Here is a 19193-nt window from a genome sequence, read left to right as displayed (position 1 = left end):
AGAAGAGAATGACTGATATGATGAAACTGGGATTTTGTTACATTTAATTATTGCAAACGCAACTAAAACTATAACTGAAACTAATCAAAACTAAACTGAAACTAAGGATTTTCAAAAAAATAAAAACTAAACTAGCAAACAATTGGTAAAAACTAATTAAAACTGATATAAAATTGAAAATCTGAAGTCAAAACTAAATAAAAATAAAAACGAATGAAAATTGCAAAACTATTAAAACCCTGAGCAGGACAGACGGAACAATTGAAGGAAAAAGTGTGGACTTTATACCAGTTTTTAAATTGTGTTGATAGGTCACTAAAACCAGAGTTATGATAAAAATATATGCAATGTTTGGATTTCTTCCTGAATGCTGTCGTTGTTTATATTTACTGAAATGGTAAAAAACGGTGTTTTATAAGAAAAACGCTCGAAAGCACCTGTGATTAAAACCAAAAACCCCCCACTCTTTCCTATTGGTGGAAAAATGTACCATGTCGACCAATCATAAAATGATATGGCAACATGGCATTTAGTTGTTTAGGAAGGGCGGGGGGTTAGGAGTGAATCTTGTGTAGTTAGTGTGCAGTGTAGTCAATAGATTTGTTGTGTGTGTCAGAACAATGAGGCGACTGCTGAATGTTACAGGTGTTACAGGAGTGATATATCTCCTGTTGTCAGGCCTGCAGGTATCAGGCTGTTGTTCTCCTTTATCTCATAGTGGACAGAAATTATTTTTTGGAGTGGCACAAATAATTTGTGTGGCATCAAATTTGATGCAGAACAGCTGATTGTTCTGTAAATAGTTTGAAATGTTTATTTTAAAAAATGCATTGGCTGAATTTTAGTTAAACAGCTGCAAAAAACTTTCTTTGCATAACTCAGTTACTTTTTTGAAGAAGTAACTATATAATTAATTGCCCAGCATTGGTCATTATATACTGCATTTTGCAGACAGAGAGTTACAGGACTCTCTCCCAGACCACAGACTCATAATACAAGTCAGAGCTTTATAAAAAAAAAAAAAAAAGAAAGAAAGAAAGTTGTGTTTTCAAAATTGGAGTTCAAGTTATTTTTACTTCCAATAGTGTTAACATACTGCACAGGTCATGAACAAGATTTTTTTTTTTAAAATTTCATTGTAAGTGGGATAAAGCAGTTAATTAAAAGTGTCTAACATAAATGTAAATGCTGTAATTTGATTATTTTAATAAACCATGTAACTTGGATGGATTCGATGGTGGCGTGACCACAGTGCACACGTCTGCTGTTGCTCACAGTGGTCCAAGGGATCGCTCAGGGAGTTTGTGTGTTCGCTCAGACACATGAAAAATTAGAGGGAACATTGGTCCAAGGTAAATACCACCTTTATTTTAGGCAGCTTGGTTCTGGTAATGGCTATTCATGCTGGGACACAGAATTGAAATCATCATTCTGCTTTTATAATTTAGTATTATTGCCATTTTCATTTATATATGGAAGTCTTTTATTTCCAAAATAGAGACCCTTCATTTTTTCTTGCATGGAGTCAGACTTTCTAGTATTTTTTACTTCGATAATTGGCATCTTACACCCGTTTTAAGTCTATTATCAATTAGAAAGTCCTACATTGCTTCATTCTTGAGTTATCACATTCACAATCTTGGGTGTCCACGTTGCCTGCCTGCCCGCCCAGCAGGCTGCTGACAATATCTCATCAGGAAACTAAAATCGGCAACAACAGGTCTTTAGGAGTGACAATCCAGTTGTGATATTTTTGGTTGAAATCATTATGAGCGTGTGGAGTAAGTATGGAGGCTCTGACATGGTTTAGAGCTGCGGTTCAGTCGGTGGTGCTGGGGTCTTGGGAATTATGAACACATGATAGTAAAGCAGAAAAGTATCATCAGGTTTCGATCCACCATACAAAACCATCTGGAAACTGTCTTATTGGCAAAACACTACAACACCATCAGTCATGGATTGGCCTCCCCAGAGTCTGAAGCAGTGTAGGATTCTCCTGATAGAGAGCAGAACAAAAGGCAGCCAACATCTAAAGAAGAGCTTTGATCGTCCCTTAAGAAACATAGAAAAATGATCCTGAATGAAGACATGTCTTGATCAATGCTCAACCAACCAGGTAAGAAATCTAAAAAAAGTTGAATCTGTTCATGGACGTAGCGCGCAGAAGTCACTTGGATGAGTGATGAAATGTTTCTCCCGCTGAAAACGCTATATCCAGATGAACACAATCAACTTTTTGTTAATTCAAGAAATGACAAGAAAGCTTGCCTAAGAGAGTTCAGACTGTCTTGGAGAATAAAGATGGTCATACCAAATACTGACTTTAAAACCGGTTAGAATGATTTAAACTCTGTTTTTGACTTTTTTTTCTGTATTTACACCTATTTGCCATATTTGTAGCAAAATATGAAGAAACAAGATGTGGGTTTTACTTGATTTAAAACTGTTGGACTGTTTTATTCATTATTTATTTTAGTTGGATTTATTTGTGCACTGGAAGGATTCAAATTTTGCCTCCAGTTCACAACTTTTTTTGAGAACCTAATTAAAAACATGGTATTAATGTAATGAAACTCCAAACAATCATATAAAGCCCACTGAAGAGTATTTACATGGAAATTTTTAAAAATTATGTTCAACCCTTTAACGCTTACTGCTTCATATACGGTCATGAACCAGAAAAAGTTTTCCCAGGATCTTGTACTCTGTGAAAAACTAAGTAGAACTGCTGATTCCAATGGAATCGGGGGAATTTGCAGCCAAACGGGTGCACTTGATTAATAGATCATAAGCAAGTGTGACCACCACTATAAAAGCAGAAGCTCTGGCACTTTGTAGATTTGGAGTATTCAGCTGTTTGTTAACAACAATCTTCCCAGGATTGGACAACCCAGCAAATTCATCCCAAGGTCAGAAAAAATAAACAAACACTCATCTACATCTCAGACTCTACAGACCTCAGTTAGCATGTTAAATGTTAAGGTACAATTAGAAATAGGGTGAATAAGCATAGTTTGCCGCACAGTTTAGGTTTGCAAAGTTCCATCTGAACAAACCACAAGCAACGTTCTTTGGACAGATGACACCAAAGTAGAGATGTTTGGCAATAATGCACAGCACCAGCACCATGGTGGGAGAAATCCAAACGCAGCAAATCAGCACGGTGGGGGAGGGGTGATGATTTGGACCCTGGAATCTTGCAGTCATTGAGTTGACCATGAACTTCCTTGAACATCAAGTCGAGTCAAATGTGATGCCATCTGTTTGATAACTAAAGCTTGGCTGGAAGTGGGTCGTGGACAGTAGCAAATTTACAGCAGAATGTCTGGAAAAGAATCAAGCTGTTGCAATGGTCCAGTCAAAGTCCAGATCTCAACCCGAAATGACATGCTGAGGTGGGACTTTAAGAGAGCTGCTGTAAACAAATGCCGCAAACTTCAATGAACTGTCACAACGTTGTAAAGACGAGTGGGCTGAAAGTCGTCCACAACGATGTGACACTTTGATAAAGTCATATGAGAAGCAATTAGTTCCTGCTGCCAAGGTGGTTCTACGATATTGAATTGTAGGGTGTACTTGGAGTGTTTTTCACAGCACTGTTCATGTAAAACATAATGTAATGGATCATTATATACACCTGGTAACATTTATTTGAAAAAGCAGACGTGTAACTGTCGACATTAACAACTTCTACAAATAAATATAAACATGATAAAGTAGAGGAAGTTATCACTTTAAAGGAATCAGTCAGAGGACCTAATCAAAGCTTGGCTGATCGATGTCCAGGGGAAGCGTGCACCGAGTCAGGTTAGACACGTAGAGAGCAGTGGCAATGGGAACGAGGCCGGCGGCCACCTTGAGGATAGTCAGCAGCCTCTCTGTAGCACTGGCCACTCCATCTGGAGTCTGTAGGGAAGGAAAGATTACACGGGATGGCTTTTTAGGAAACGCAAAAAGACACAAAAATTACATTTGATGTTTTATTGTCAAGAACAGCGCACAACCCTCTAAACTACAGCGATGCTGAGCTACACAACACACGCACACAAACAGCTTTCCCTTCTGAGTTCAATTTCAGGCTTTTCCCTCTGTGCAACTTCAGCTTTATGAATCAGTCAACAAAAAAGTTGCTTAGCCATCATACTGCTGAAGAAAAAAGAAAAAAAGACAAACAGCCAGAAGCTGTTTCACAAGCCTGAAAACGATGACTACAACAAGTACTGGATGTTTAATAAAGCCAAATAAATCCTTATGCAAAGATAACAAAGCTGTAATTTTGTTCTGCATACATTTCAACAAGAAATGTGTTCAAGAAACACAACATGTGACAGTGTGCAAGGTAAAGGTTTACTGAGAACATATACTGACATGCATTCAGATTAAATGTGTGAAGGGCTAGATTCGGATTTCACACACGACTTAAAACATCTTCAGTGTTTGTGACCCAGACTGCTACAAACCTGATCCTCCGCAAACAACAGGGGACAGTGGAGCGACGCAGCCAGCTTCCTGACAGCATCCAGGCGCTCAGCGGGGGCGGAAGCGTTACGAGCTACAAGAAAGAGAAGCATGAAAGAGAAGCATAAAAGGTCAGCTGGTCAGACACAAAAAAGGCTGAAAGTACAACAATATGTGTTGTGGGTGGTGTTCAACGGTGAAGTAAAATGTAAACAGTGGTAGACAATTTCTCCTTGATTTAATCTCAGCTTATTTTTTTCCCTCCTTCCTGTGAATCAAGGGACTGGGGAAAAAACAAAACATAAAACAAAACAAGACAAAAAGAAAAACACATAAAAGGATTTTAACCGTTGCCATACCATTCGTAACCATGAAGCAAACTTTTCCAAGGAAATATCCCGGGTCCAAATATTTCAGGGACGTTTCTGCTGACTGGAAACTACAACAAAATAAAACAAAACAGAATAAAGCACTGCTACATCGTATCATGTTCGAACTTGTTTTTAACTTAAAATATAAAATATTTTGGACAACGTATGTCAGAGGCATCGGGATCTTGTTTCTGCATGATGACATCAAGTTTCTCCTTCATGAAACCTCAAAATCTGAGGTTTAGTGCTCAGTTTGGGTGAAGGTGACGCTTCAAGTAAGGCGGAGTTTTAAGTACTGGAGATCTTGTATTGAAGAGGACTGAGTGGCACCAGAATGAGCTGTTGATAGTCAGAGTGAATCATTGTGATCATCAACACCATGGTGATCATGGCATCTGCCTAGGATGCCCAAACCACCTGGGCACCTCCTAGATGAGGCGTTTTGGGTCCTACTGGAAGGAGGCCCCAGGGCAGTCCCAGAACACACTAGAAAAATAAAGTCTCTGGGCTGGTTTGTGGCAATTTGTGTGGTTTAAAAATGACATCTCACTCTCGTAACAATTAAGTAAGAACAACACAAAAACAAAGCTGTTATATGAAGCAGAACCTGTGTGTTCAGGTGGCCAGTACAACAAATTGCATCTGGACATGTATGTATTTTTTCATCTTGGTGACTAGGAACAAGTTCAGGTTCCCTTTCAATAGACACTCACTGAAATCAGACAAAAGGAGGGTACCCCTGGATCAGGCCTCCGCGGACTGTGGAGTTTGCACCGACTTCTTCCCACAGTCCTGGCTTAGGTGAGTGTGAGTGTGAATGGCTCTTTGTCTCTCTGTGTTTGCCCTATAACAGATTGGTGAGGGTGTACCCCATGACAGCTGGGATTGGCTCCAGCACCCTCGCAACCATGAAATGAATAAGCTGAAAATCGATGGATGGATTTGAAAGTTACCTGAGCTCTGAGGTTAGGTTGATGATGAACACAACCAAGTCTATTCTGGGACGGCTCTCATCATTCTCCATGGGCAAAGGAAGGCTCTTAGCTAGTCTCCTGTTAAGTACAAAAAGCGATGACAATAATGGGACTCTCACCCACCTCAGGTGGTCTTCACACATCTCAAAGTCATTGCATAACTGAGTAATTCGCTGCAGCTGCAGAATAACAGTGCAGCATCACGTACGAGTTCCCCAGTCAGAATTGCACAATTATTTAATCATAAAGTCAACATTACATTACCAGCTGGAAACCTGTTATGACATTGCAGTCTGAGTAGTACAAAAGTCCTTTTCCCAAGTACATATCTACTTGTTTGTTATTGATTATAAAAAATATTTTGTTACTAAATAAACGTCTAAAGTCATACTGTTTAAACATAAATGCGACTGATGGTAGAAAACAAATCTTGTTTCGTTGTGAGGATGGCAGACTCTGTTTCCATTTGTGTGCTGCAGCCACTTTCCCCTGACAGATAGCAGACTTCAGCAGTTTGAGGGTTTGAAGCGAGCTTTACTCACACGTTCACGGTGACACTAGTCTCCTCCACCAGAACATCTGCTAAACTCTGCTGAAATTGCTCCTCACTCTCCACCAGCTGCAGGAAACAAAAACTAGCAGTCAGCACAAAACCTGATGATCCCACTTTACACCGTTCCGCAGGTTAAAAAAAATAAAAAATAATCTCTTAAACCTGAAAGAAGAAACATTTTGCAGTCACAGTTCAAAGATGTTGCCGCTTTTGCTCATATAGAGATTTATGATGATAAAATCATATATTACAATGCAATAAAACATTCTGAAAAATATTAATTTATACAGACTGTGATCTAATTTGACTGTAGTTACAGTGAGAGGCTATGGAAAATAAAAGGACCACCCTCTGCGCCACCTACTGGCCAGAGATGAGCAATTTATCCAACATCTGTTTTCAGCTGTTGCAAGGACAGATACTTAAAGCCCGTTATCAATAATCATCTGACCTCCTGAAGCAGCCCTGAACCACAAAATGGAAGCAAACGCTCTATTTTGGAAAATATGAATGGATTCTTCGCATTTTGTTAGAGTTGTGTCAAGGGGTATGTGCACAAAATAATTTAATGTATTTAAAGACACATAACAGTGGAGTGATGGGTTGGTTAAAGTGGTTAAAGAAAATGAATGGCTGGATAGCTTCTGTATAATGACTACTTGTACCTTCAATTATATTTTTGTTCATTTATACGAATGCACGAGTAAGATTTTAACAATTTTCAGTATAAAAATATTTCATCTCCTGTGTCGTGCCATTTTTAATAGCATGTGTGCTGCTGCAACAGCCTGAAAATCATACTCAATGTTTCTGCAACAATTTTCTCCTCTGTATTTATTGGGAACGTGGTGTATCAAATCGTCTGTTATAATACAAATTTTCATATGATATAAAAAAATGTCACTGATATAGTTATGTCATGGGTTTATCCTCCCTAATGTGGACAACAAGATGTATGCCTCTGGTGAAGACCTAGTGAAAGATACTACAAAATAAAAGCACAATGATTTGCCAAATACGCACAAAAACTATTCTAGCTGAAGATGGAAGCTACAACATTGTTTCTTCAGGCACAAACACACCATTGAGGACAACCGGGATATGTAGGTGTGCAAGGAGGAGATACTAACAGCTGGTGAAGTGTGACCAATTTTAAACAAGGGCATCGCTGGAGCACTGCACTCCATATGACACAAAGAGCATGTGTTGGATAGAAATTAGTGGTAAAGTACAGGTTTATGCAACTGCACCTAAGATGCAACATTCCAGCGAGAATATATTTTTATTTATGTGACAGTGTTGTAAGGGTTATTTTAGTTTAACTGTTGTTAGAATGTTTTGTTTGCTTAAAATTTCCGGGGAAAATACTACCTAGGCTACTTTTGTGCTTACATTTGACTTCTGCTGTGTGTCACTATTACTCTATGTTGCTGCTGGCAATGGATTCACACCCTGAACCAGGTAGTCTGCCAGGTGGATGTAAGATACCCTTCATATTTGTTCGCGCTAACAAATCTTTTGCCTGCAGTAAATAAAATATTGTTCAGTACTTTTTTCAATATTGTAATAATACCGTTATTATAAATTTCCTTGAAATATTGCGATATAATTTTGAGGTTATATATCAGCTGGCCCTAGTATTTACTTAAGAGAAAATATTCTGAAGGTTCCCCTGAAACAAATAACAAAAAAAATCCTGCCTCTAGTTCTTCTTCTGCTGCTCACTTCAGGGGTCACCACAGCAGATCATCTGCCCTCATCTCACACTATCCTTAGCATCCTCCCTGTCACACCAATCCTGTGCACATCCACAATCCTTCTTTTCCTTAAGTCCTTCTCACGCCTTTCCTTCCTTCTTCCTGTCTCTAAACACGCCTTTCCTTTTCCTTTGTCTTACAGTAGCACGGTTTCCACCAGCACCGCAGGCAGTCGCTGTCATCCCGGTATGGAAAGATCATTCTTGATGACCCGCATGTTTGTTTGGGTTGGCAAGATTTTGTACGCTTCCTGACACAACCCTCCCCTTTTATCTGGGCTTGGGATCCCCTCCCCCCCCTCCTCCCGACTGAATTGGAAACGCCTCTGGTTGTGGGTGTTATAGAATAAAAGTATTAAAAAAACGTTGAGATAGTGTTTGTTAGGTAGATCTACAGAAAAGTCAAGATTTATCCACACAACACCGACGACGCCAAACAGCTGCTAGACTGTGTAAAAACCTCTTCCTGATACAGTGATATTTGTCTTTATTTAAAGCTTAAATGTGATTTTGCTAGTCCAAGCTGACGACCATATATCTGGGATATTTACGACTAGATATCTCCCAATAAAAAACACATCCAGTCAGCCGTTAGCTCGTCCTGAAAACAGCTACAGTCACAGCACACAGCTCGATATTTGCCTTTTCTTTTTAAAATTTTATTTCTTAAAGTGAACAACTCACCAAGATGTTCGCTGTGTTCAGACCAGGGAGTTTACTAAAAGGCTTCAACAACGACATCCTCGCTAAACTTGATAAAGTTTTGTAAACAAACCCGGGGCGGACATTTCTTTCTCTCGCGCTTCTTTTCCAAACATGCGTCTGGCGCATGGTCTGGCGTCATGACGTATACCAATCTTCATTGGCTGTTTTCTTCTGCCACCTACAGGCCGCCGGGAGTCATGCACCTTTGGCAAGCGTGGACCTACCTCACATTCAAATTAGATCAGCTACTATACAACTGGTTACTATTCATACATTCATCGCATATAAACGGGAACTTGACAGTATATATACGTATATACAATATATAGGTATTTACAACAAAGAATATACAGCATGCTTTGATTCAGCAACAGTATATGAATGTTTTAGTGAAGACGATACCTTGTTTTTTGCATTTTATGTAGTTCTCACTCTGATTTTAATTTCCTCATAACTGTCATGCAACGTCATGACAGAAAGAAACGTGTACCTTCCATACCTGTAATGTGTACAATTTTAAATATATCTACATAGTTATTCATATTTTAATATCTTACTTTAAATCCTTCAGTCTAAGTACAACCTGCGGCAAAGATCATCAAAACTGTAAAGCTCAGACTTTTCCAACGTTTTCCTGCTATCTTTTCCACCACCAAAAGCAGGTCCCGTTACCTGAAAAATTTGGCTTCACTTTTGCATGAGGAAGTGGAGCTAGGGCATCCATCTTTACGAACAGCACCAGGCAAATGTTTAGACATGGTGAGTGTGAAGTTGTATGGATTCATACTCAGTGTTACATGAATCCATAGGCATGATTATGTTTTGTCTTCTAATAACCATTACCGCATAATCACTGGCAATTTTATTAGGTAAATCTTGCTAGCACCAGGCTGGACCCTCTTTTGCCCACAGAACTGCCTTAATTCATCAAGGCGTAGATTCAACAAAGTGCCAGAAAGATTCCTCAGATTTTGATTCATATTAACAGGAAATCATCACAAGGTTGTTGCAAATTTGCCAGATGGTGACCGTGGAGGCCATTTGAAATATCCATCAGAAGCCGGGTACACTGTGGTCATAAAAAAATCTGTGTAATTGAGCAGCAATACTCAGTATGTGGTGTTTAAGCAACATTCAGATGGTCAGGTGTGCCAAGAAAATATCCCCATTACAACACCCAAGTCTCAGCATCCTGAACCTTTCATATGGACAAGACTAGATAAATGCTTTCATGTTTTAAGCCCAATTCCAACCCTACCACCCACATCTCACAGCAGAAAATGAGAATCATCAGAGAAGTCAACATTTTTCCAATCTTATGGTTTCTCCTGCAAATTGCTGACAGGAGTGGGGTGGGGTCTTTTGCTGCCACAGCCAATCTGCTTCAAGGTTCAACGTACTGCAAATTCAAAGATGAGCTTCTCCATAACTCGGTTGTTACGAGTTATTTGAGTTATTGGCGCCTTCCTATCAGCCGTTCTCCTCTCACATCTAGAATCAAGAAAATATTTCCAACCAGAGAACATCAACTTACTGGATATTTTCTCTTTTTCAGACCATTCTGTGTAAACCCTAGATGGCAGTGTGGAAAATCCCACTAAATCATCAGTGAAATATTTTGAAATATACAGACCGGCCCATCTGACACCAACAACCATCCCCAATATACCTAAACCACCGCCCATTTTGATGGTCAGCTTGAACCTGTCTTTATGTCTAAATGGACCTAGTTGCTGCTGTGATTGACTAATTAGTAGCTGAACAGGTGTACCTAATGACGTGGGCGGAGTGTGTATGTGGTTTTCAGTAATGTCTCTATATAAGAAGACAGCATTTTTGGGTGATTTGTTTCATACACATGGAATTACAATTCACTGAAAACCAACACAACAGCTCTGCCACAACCTTCTTCACCCTTAGGCAACATCATCAGGAAGCTGTGATTAACTGAACTACATTTCTTTCATTCCATGATAGTAGGGAAAAAAATAGAAACCTATTTGTATAATGTTAAAAACGTGTCTGACTATAACTGAGGTACCAACCCCCCCCCCCCCCCCCCCCCCCCCAAAGCTTAAAAAACAAAAACAACAACAACAAAAAACTGTTGCACTCCAACCACAACTTTTGCTGCCAAGGTGGGTTTAATCTGATGCAGCTGTAAAAAGCAGGAGACAAGTTAGAGAGAAATCTGGATAACATTTTTTGTTTGAATGGAAGCCAAAAAATAAAATAAATACAAAATCATTCAATTAATGGTGGCACAGCAAAGTTGACCCCCCTCCCCGGTCTGAAAAGTGTCAAAGTCAAATATTCACATAATTTATATACCTCCTGGTCTAGGGAGAAATACTCGGATGACATCTTTTGGGTGGGTGAGAGTGAGTGAGTTTATATTCAAAGTACAAGCTCATCACGGCATCTTAACCAATGCATGTCAAATCTGTGAAATGAGATTGTCATGGCTTGAAGGCAGCAAGTAAAACACAACCATGAGAAGTGCCTTCAGTCATTCACACCTCATTTCAAGCATTACTGCAAGGGCCACGCCACATTATCAAGACCGAACGTGCTACTGAAACGGAGGTTCCTAAGGGAACGGGATAAACTGTATTAACATTAAACTAAGGATAAAAAAATACAGCACTTTGTGTGAGTAAAATAAAAATGGACTTAAAGCAGGGGTGCCGTCTTCTCACCACTCTTCCCCTCATCAGTGTGAAAGTAACTGTACACAGGACCATTGACATGACATGAAAAATGACGACTACACTGCTTCCAGATCAGCCTTGCCTCACTCTTATAAAACTGGTTTGCATGTTTCTGTGACCACCACCACCGACCACCACCCCACCTAATATACATGTCCCGTTTTCAACATGAACACGTATACAAAGTCAACACAAGCGCACACACTTGCACCAGCAGGCTCACATCTCTCCATGCTCTTATTATGTTTTTTACTAAATAATATATCCAAATTAAACTCTTTGGAGGCGCCCCCTGCTGTTCATATCTCCCCGGACTCTCGCTCTTCCGAGCTGGACCGTCGGTCCCGTTCGCACGACACGGATCTCTCTCGTTCCTTTTCCCTGGCCATGTCTGGAGAGGTGGACCTCTCCCTGTCCTCCCAGTCTCTGTAATCTGCTCTGTCGCCACGCCATCCATCTCCTGCACCCTCCCTCCATCTCTCCTGAGACACTGAGCGCTCTCTGTCGCGGGTGTGAGATGATCTGTCCTTGGAGGATCTGAAAAGTGAGAGAGAGAAAAAACAAAACAATCACTGACGTCTGCTATGGAATGAAAATGCTGAAGAAAGGTCCATGGTTAGGAAGATGGTTGGTAATATTTGGCTGGTTACATTGAATTTTAAACATGTGACCACAAAACCAAGAGGTTTTGCACAAAGTAGCTACTTGTCAATCAGAATGTACCACATTTTCCCTTATTTATGACTAATAGGGATCATATTTTACCAAATACGTATCATTGTCTATTCTTTAAGAACTGAAACTAGCAGCCGAGACCTTAAACTCATCAGCTTTTTGTTTACTCAGGTAATAAATGCAATGGGAACTAGGATAATATTCTCATACTTCTAGGACAAACCACTGGTTGACGTTGCAGTGGCTATGTCCATCTTTTAAATACCGTCTATGATTTCTGAATGTCAAAATGATCTATAATCCAAGAGGAAAAATGATCAAGCACCTTATATCCATATACATATTACTATATATAATGAATAGATGTTATAAATATGTGCAACAGTGTGTAAAGCTCCAGTACTTGTAGTATTCATTTAAAAGAATCACTTAAAAGGTAAATTTTAAATAGTTTCCATTCAGATGAATGTTACGCCACACTGGTCGTGATGCAGATTTCTGCAAGTTTCAGTGATGAATAAAATCTGCACCTTTTCTTTTTGCGTCTGTGTGAGTGGGAGCGTGAGCGATGTCTATCCTTGTGTCGATGTTTCCTCTCCCTCTCCCGATCCCGTTCCCCACCTTCTTCTCTGGAGCGAGAGGAGCGGTGGCGCCTTGAACGATGAGAGGACGAACTGCCTCCATCCCTGGATAAATCATTTTCAGCAGGGGAAAAAAAAGAAAAGGATATTGTTTATGTCTAAAAAAAAAAAAAGGGTTGGCTGTACTGATGTGTGCTATAGATTTAGATAAAGACTTTGTAGGAATTCGGAAGCATTTTGTCTTGTAAATGACATCCTGCACGAGAAGTATACGTCACTAAATGCAAGAATTTGCCGTTTTCCTCTCTGCTCTTTTACCAGGAAAGCAGAGGTTTTAGTATTTTTGTGGCATATTTGTGTATTTTTGGTGATGGCATTAACAACCCCACTGCGTGTATTTACAGATACCGCACCATTCGGCTTTATATTGTGTGAAATTACAAGTCGCCTTGCCAACCTGGGAAAAACAAACTTATACAGTGATGCTTGCATACCTGTATCGGTCTCCACTCCTAGATCTTGACCTTAAAAAAAAAAGACAAAGACATTTCAGTTTCACGATGACTTGAAACCGTTTCACAGTAACGACAGATTCTGATCATTCACCTCCTTCGGTCCCTTTCTCTCTCCCACTCTCGCTCTCGTTCCCGCTGTCTTTCTCTCTCTCGCTCCCTTTCCCGTTCTTTCTCCCGCTCCCTCTCCAGCTCCCACTGTCGCTCTCTTTCATCTTCTCTTTCACGTTCCTCTCGCCGCCTCGTGCGCATTCTTTCTTGTTTCTCGATAACAGCTTTCTGGATTAAAAAAATAAATGAATGAAGTCAACAGGCCTAACAGGGAGACAAACGCCCAAATCTGTTCTTATCCCTCACATCTTATGACTTTCTGAACTGATCAAACTTGTTTGACGTGCAAATTAATTCTTCTTGTTTTCGATTTGATTCCTAACGTGTTTCTTGTCACTTTGAAGCTTTATTTGGAAAAGTGTTGTATAAATTAAATGACTAAATTGGATACAGCTGAGCATACTGCCTCTTTAACTGTAGTTTGTATAACACTGTACAGATACATTTGTGGTACTAATCAATGCTCATGCATATAGTACCATAGACCTGCTCCAGAACATCCTTACCCTTAGCTTTTCAAGCTTCTCACGGATTTCAATAAAACCGAGGTGCAGCTTCCCCCCAAAGTGGTCAGCCAGGCGACGGTCATTGTCATGGAGACCCAAGTAGGCAGAGCACACCTCACACACTCGCAGTTTTTGCTGTTGAAAGCTTGAGGCAGGCATTGAGTTCCGGTAAATATCCTGCAGTCACAAATGTTATGGTTATAAGGAGCAGAATAAAAATTGTTCAACCTGTATCTCATTATTCTGACCTATTATGCAAGCTACAGATTGGGAGCTGATAAAATGTGTGTCCAATATGAGTTCTGTTACTTTGTGAAGAGTGCGAAGCTGCTCTACTCAGACAGGCAAGTTAACACTGGCATGAACCATGAACTCGCTGTCATTAAACCACACATTTAACCTTCATCTATGGTGTAAACAGACTAGGCCATCTGTTCCATCTACGAGTGCATCCAAACCCCCATAGTCTGGTTCACTTAACTAGTGTGTTTGCTGTGACTGTGCCCTAGTCCGGTGCTGTTGGAGTCAGGCACAGTATACATGTAGTGTGATCGCCACAGGACAGATCCCCAATCCCAAAACCACTTTATTTCTTAAGTTATTAACAACTGAGAGAACAGTGTGTCATTTACTTCCCCAACGGTGCCACAAAAAGCATTAAAAATCACAAAATTTTCACAAGTAAATGGCATGAAAGAGAGACCAGGTGTGACAGGAGTTGAGGTGGTGAAACAAACTGGTGTTTACTCAGGCACGGACACATAAGTAGAGTAACTGTGAGTGGGGCTGGTGAGCAAATGTGCTCGAGAACAGTAAACAGAAACTGCACCTCTCATGTGGCTGCAAACATCTTACCACTTAGATAGGTAACACATTTCTAACCTCTGCTTCCTTCTTTAATGCCCGGGTCTTCTCCACTTTTTCCAGCAGCTGCTGGGCCTCTTCTACATTCCCCTCGCCTCCCAGCTGCTCTGCCCGGGCCAGCAGCTTCCCGATCTCTTCGTTAAGCTCGTGGACACGTTCAGCCTTTTCATGACAGGAAACAAAAAGAAAAAAAAAAAGAAAGAATGCTAAGCTCATAGTTTTTAGGCAGTGTGTAGACTCTTCTTGTGATAATTAGAGCTAAAAATGTCAACAGTGCGTCACCTTTGCAGCCACTTCAGCGCTGATCTCATCCTGTGTTTCTGCTAGTCTTTTCTTGGCCAGCTCAGTTCTGCGGTCACAGTCAGCAATGAAAGACTGAAGGTGTTCAGCGGCCTGAGAAAAAATACAGAAATAACCGAGAAATATTATATTACAGGATTCTCAAGAATATTTAACAGTGGCTGAACTAATTAGTCTGTACCTGCTATGAAGTGAGTTTACAAACGCGGCTATAAAACATTCAGTTTCCATACATTTCCTGCTCTCATCTTAAGCAGTTGTTTAAAGCTTAATAGCAGCACTTACACCATACGTTTGATAAGCCTGGAGAGAGGGATGCCTTCTCATTGACATCTTAATGTGGTCTGGACTAATTTACCACCTTCCAGGCTATTCTATGACATCAAAGTAGCCTTGTAAGCAAGGATGTTGTGAACTGTGTTAATGGAAAAAAAAAGAAGCTTCTCAATCCTTTGGAATTACCAGGATTACTGATTTGATTATTCAAATATGGTTTCATCTTCAGCCAAGTCAAAATGACAAAAACACAAAGTTTTACTTTAATGTCCACAAAAAACACAGTGACTTAAAATATATACTTCAGTACTGGGAAAAGTAAGTGAACTTTTTGCTAATGACTTCTGGAAAAGCTACGTCGGACATCAGTCCACAAAAAAGATAAGCTAAAGACAGCAGACTACAAAATTGTGGAGCATAGTGGTTTGATTCTGCTTTGCTACACCAGGGCTTGAGCACCAATTGAGGAACTATACATTTACATTGGTATTAGGAAATTTTACTGGGAAATGTCAGGGCGGCAGACCATGGCCTGAAGCTTAGCAAAGACAGTGACGCAACAAGACAGTCATCAAAAGACCAATGGTGACTGATGCTGCTAAAAGAGGCTTGAGTTACAATTCAAGGGTTAACTTTACTCAGTGAGTTCCTATGTTCAATAAATGCATGAAAACCGAAGTGACATAACTTGTTACTCTGAAGTCCACGAGTCTGTAATACATAGACCACACAAACAAATTTTATGAGTGATTTGATGAATAACCTCTACAGAACCCCTGGTAATGCTAGAGGCATTTTTTGCAAATGTGAAGGAAAGTACATTTGAAGTGTGCAAAAATATTGATTAACGTCTTTCACTAATAACCCTCTTGATCACAAACTATGATGATCCTGAGTTAAAATTAAATACATAATTATTCTTCAACCAGAATTAGTTTTTCTGTGTTAGGACATTCCAGTAAGTTTGGACACAGGAAAACTTACTGTGTCCAAACTTACACTCATATGAACAAATGAGTGTGTCCTACCTTCTGACTAGTAGTGTGTATTTCTGTGTGTTTCTGAACAGTCCTTTAGGTAGAGCTTGAAACTAACTTTCTTGAGAAAAGTCTCAGCAATCAAAGTAGATGTAGACATTCAAGAGAATATCTTTGTGGGTGTGGGCGTACAACTTACATCAAGTTCAAAGAAGTATTCCTGCTCCTTAGAGGCAATCTCGTAATCAGCTCGGAGTGCCAAGTCATGCACTTTCATGCACTCTCCCAGGTCCATTCTCTACAGGAATCAAGATGACAATGATGTTAGCTGACTGCCTCATTTTACTAGTACGTTTTAGCCCAAAATCTGAAGAAGAACAAAAAAGCTACAAGATAAAATGTTCTGGACACAAGAATTTTCACTGACATCACACTGAAGAATACAAATGTGATACCCTTTAACTTGAGGCAAAGCTAACACAGGTCTGATGATTTCTATATACACTATTCAAACTGTCTGTTTATATTCAGTGCTCTGAATGTTCAACTTCAGAAGAGTCTTTTTGAGTCCAGTCCAGTCGAGGTTAAGGAACAGAAAGTAAGAGGATAAGTCAATGAATAAAAGCAACAACACATCATCAGAGGGGTAAAATGAATCTATCTCACAATCTGTCTCTAATCCCAACTCATATTTGTTATTAAAACAAAGTCTATGACTCTCAGGCCACATCCCCACTAATACATTTGAATGTTTAAATACAGTTTTAAATGAAACCAAACCAGCCTTTTTTTCAGCAGCCAATCAGAGAAAAAGCTCACCTCAGAGTCGTTGGCCTTGTGAGGAAGATAAAGCAGCATGTTTTAGAAAGTGAAACTGTGCGCTAGCTAGTGTGTTATGCAAAGCTGTTCTAGTAGAGTGGATCAGTAAAAATAGAAATGCTTATTAGTATGTTTGGATGTGTGTTTATTTCCCATATATATAAAAGTTATTTCATTTCAAACCCATTGACAATAAAGTAGAGCTCAAACACATCTAAGCTCTCCATACATTTCCTGTCAGCCTTGTGTGTGTGACTGTATTTACTGTGTATATTATACGGCTGTGTGTAAATATGATACAGCTCTCCTCTGTGTGTTCAGGCGTGCGTAAACACGATACTCACGGTGCCTGAGAGGATGTCATGAGGACATGAATCCAAGAGGTGACTTTTGCAGACTCGCTCATCTGTGAATTTGATTCTCTGCCGCATGGTGTCACCTTTACAAAAAAAGAAGGAAACCAGAAAAGCAGGCGTTCATGCAAAGTACAGTATTTTACTATCATACTGGGTTATTAGCCCGCACCTGTGACGGATTAAGTCATACATCTCTAACCACTGTAGCATCCAGGTACAGTAAACGTGTCCGATAAAACTCCTCGTGGTTAAAAAATAATAATAAAAAAACTAGGGAGGAAATGGAGGGAAGAAAAAATGAACACATGACTATGAGCCAAATAAAATGCCGACATAATGTTTGTTTTGGATTGGTTTTGTAACAGATGTGTGCGACAACCTAACTTGTCAAGCAAAGTTAAATACAACAGGTAGCTAGCCGGCTAGTTAGCATGATTTGTAAAGCATGCCGCACTGTCACCATAAAGTATGCTGGTTAGCTTGTCGGCTAATGCTAGCAACAGTCATACACGCTGCTGATTTTGTAAGTAACCAATCTCAAACACAGCGAGGCCCCTCTCACCGTCTCTCCCCGTCCCCATGAGCTGGTCCAGCATCGCTCGCATCTGTGCCTGGGCCGACATGTTTACGAGTGCTCAGATAACGTCGCCAGCAGCGGTCTTCAACACATGCAGCCTCCTCAACTGCAAGGCCTCGTCTCTTCCTCCAACAGCACCGACCGCGGATAAGTTTTCCCACCAAGAGGAAGACTCCGAGCCTTTAACCAGCGAGCTGCTTGTGTACAGCGTTACTTCAATGTACTGGTTATCCCTGCACTTCAACAAAAGCAAATAAATGTGACTTTGTGACGTTGGATGGCTTCGGGTCGGCCGAGCAAGTGCAACGTCTGTTTGAAAACTGCTGCCCGGGTCCGCCGGTCGGGTCGTGTGGTGAGTTGAGACAACGGTGACTGAATTTAGACGGGGCCTTTGTTAGCTAACAAAATCTACACAGAAATAAGTAACCAGTTCCACTGCCACACAGACAGATTTCTAGCGAGTCAGCTAGAAGTTATCAAGTTTGTTCAGCGTCCTGTCTTCCTTCTTCCTATTCCCCCTCCATGCGCGTCCCCGCGGAGCGCGCTCTAGTGCAGCGGCGAAGGAAGTGCTGCAGTCAGCCTCGCGGGCTTGTTTGGTGACGTTACATATCGCCAACAAATATTATTATTATTATTATTATTATTATTATTATTATTATTATTATTATTATTATTATTATTATCCTACTTCGTTTTTTTTCTCATATTCACACATATATGAATATCAAAATGATTGCTATCCTAGAGCAGACTCATTGCACAACACTAAAGACCACCTAAAGTTATAAACATTGTGAATAAGACACTGAAAGTTAAGAGTTTTAATATGAGAAGGATTGGCTAGTCTCAAGTGCCCACTCCCAGCTGTGATAAGGGGGATGTTATTTTGACACTTCACTCCATAGAGGCCTTTCTTGGTACCAGGCTGTAAACATAAATGTTCTGCCATTATAACAATGAAGTCTGTGTGGGCTGACTTGCTTTTGGGCCCTGCCTCAAGCGGCCACTCTCAGAACAGCAGTTTTAGGCACGTCTACATTAGCTTCATTTTACAGTCTGTCAGGCTGGTACATCATTCTTAATTTATGCTACCGTTGTGTCTGTTTGTGGA

The 19193-nt window shown here is 40.2% G+C and overlaps 2 protein-coding genes across 2 annotated transcripts; both read right to left on the bottom strand.

The window, feature by feature from the left end:
* Positions 1–443: 443 nt before the first annotated feature.
* Positions 444–10867, bottom strand: cenpm (centromere protein M). The gene is made up of 6 exons (XM_085164267.1): positions 8797–10867; positions 6346–6422; positions 5783–5881; positions 4818–4897; positions 4461–4552; positions 444–3906 (listed from the first exon to the last, which is right to left on the bottom strand). Exons 1-6 carry the CDS (start codon positions 8941–8943, stop codon positions 3757–3759), a joined length of 645 nt encoding a protein of 214 aa, XP_085020393.1. The 5' UTR covers positions 8944–10867; the 3' UTR covers positions 444–3756.
* Positions 10868–10942: 75 nt separating this feature from the next.
* On the bottom strand, positions 10943–18671 carry LOC146516774 (putative RNA-binding protein Luc7-like 1). The gene is made up of 10 exons (XM_085164263.1): positions 18068–18671; positions 17494–17588; positions 16530–16628; positions 15060–15170; positions 14796–14939; positions 13914–14090; positions 13391–13575; positions 13279–13308; positions 12734–12889; positions 10943–12065 (listed from the first exon to the last, which is right to left on the bottom strand). Exons 1-10 carry the CDS (start codon positions 18126–18128, stop codon positions 11828–11830), a joined length of 1296 nt encoding a protein of 431 aa, XP_085020389.1. The 5' UTR covers positions 18129–18671; the 3' UTR covers positions 10943–11827.
* Positions 18672–19193: the final 522 nt, after the last annotated feature.

The sequence above is a fragment of the Neolamprologus multifasciatus genome, chromosome 6 (assembly GCF_963576455.1).
Source record: "Neolamprologus multifasciatus chromosome 6, fNeoMul1.2, whole genome shotgun sequence".
NCBI classification, from domain to species: domain Eukaryota; kingdom Metazoa; phylum Chordata; class Actinopteri; order Cichliformes; family Cichlidae; genus Neolamprologus; species Neolamprologus multifasciatus.
The sequence above is the reverse complement of the archived record's forward strand: the minus strand, read 5'-3'. Positions and strand labels throughout refer to the sequence as shown.

Bases quoted from the DNA above. Each gene is read 5' to 3' on its own strand.
- cenpm (XM_085164267.1), bottom strand. From the start codon at position 8,943: ATGCGCCAGACGCATGTTTGGAAAAGAAGCGCGAGAGAAAGAAATGTC. The intron at 6,423-8,796 runs GTGAGTTGTTCA...TGTTTCCTGCAG, and splicing joins TGAACACAGCGAACATCTTG to CTGGTGGAGAGTGAGGAGCA. The intron at 4,898-5,782 runs GTAACTTTCAAA...ATTTTGTTGTAG, and splicing joins AACCTAACCTCAGAGCTCAG to TTTCCAGTCAGCAGAAACGT.
- LOC146516774 (XM_085164263.1), bottom strand. From the start codon at position 18,128: ATGTCGGCCCAGGCACAGATGCGAGCGATGCTGGACCAGCTCATGGGG. The intron at 14,091-14,795 runs GTTAGAAATGTG...TTGTGACTGCAG, and splicing joins CATTAAAGAAGGAAGCAGAG to GATATTTACCGGAACTCAAT. The intron at 12,890-13,278 runs GTATGCAAGCAT...TGATTTATCCAG, and splicing joins AGGAGTGGAGACCGATACAG to GGATGGAGGCAGTTCGTCCT.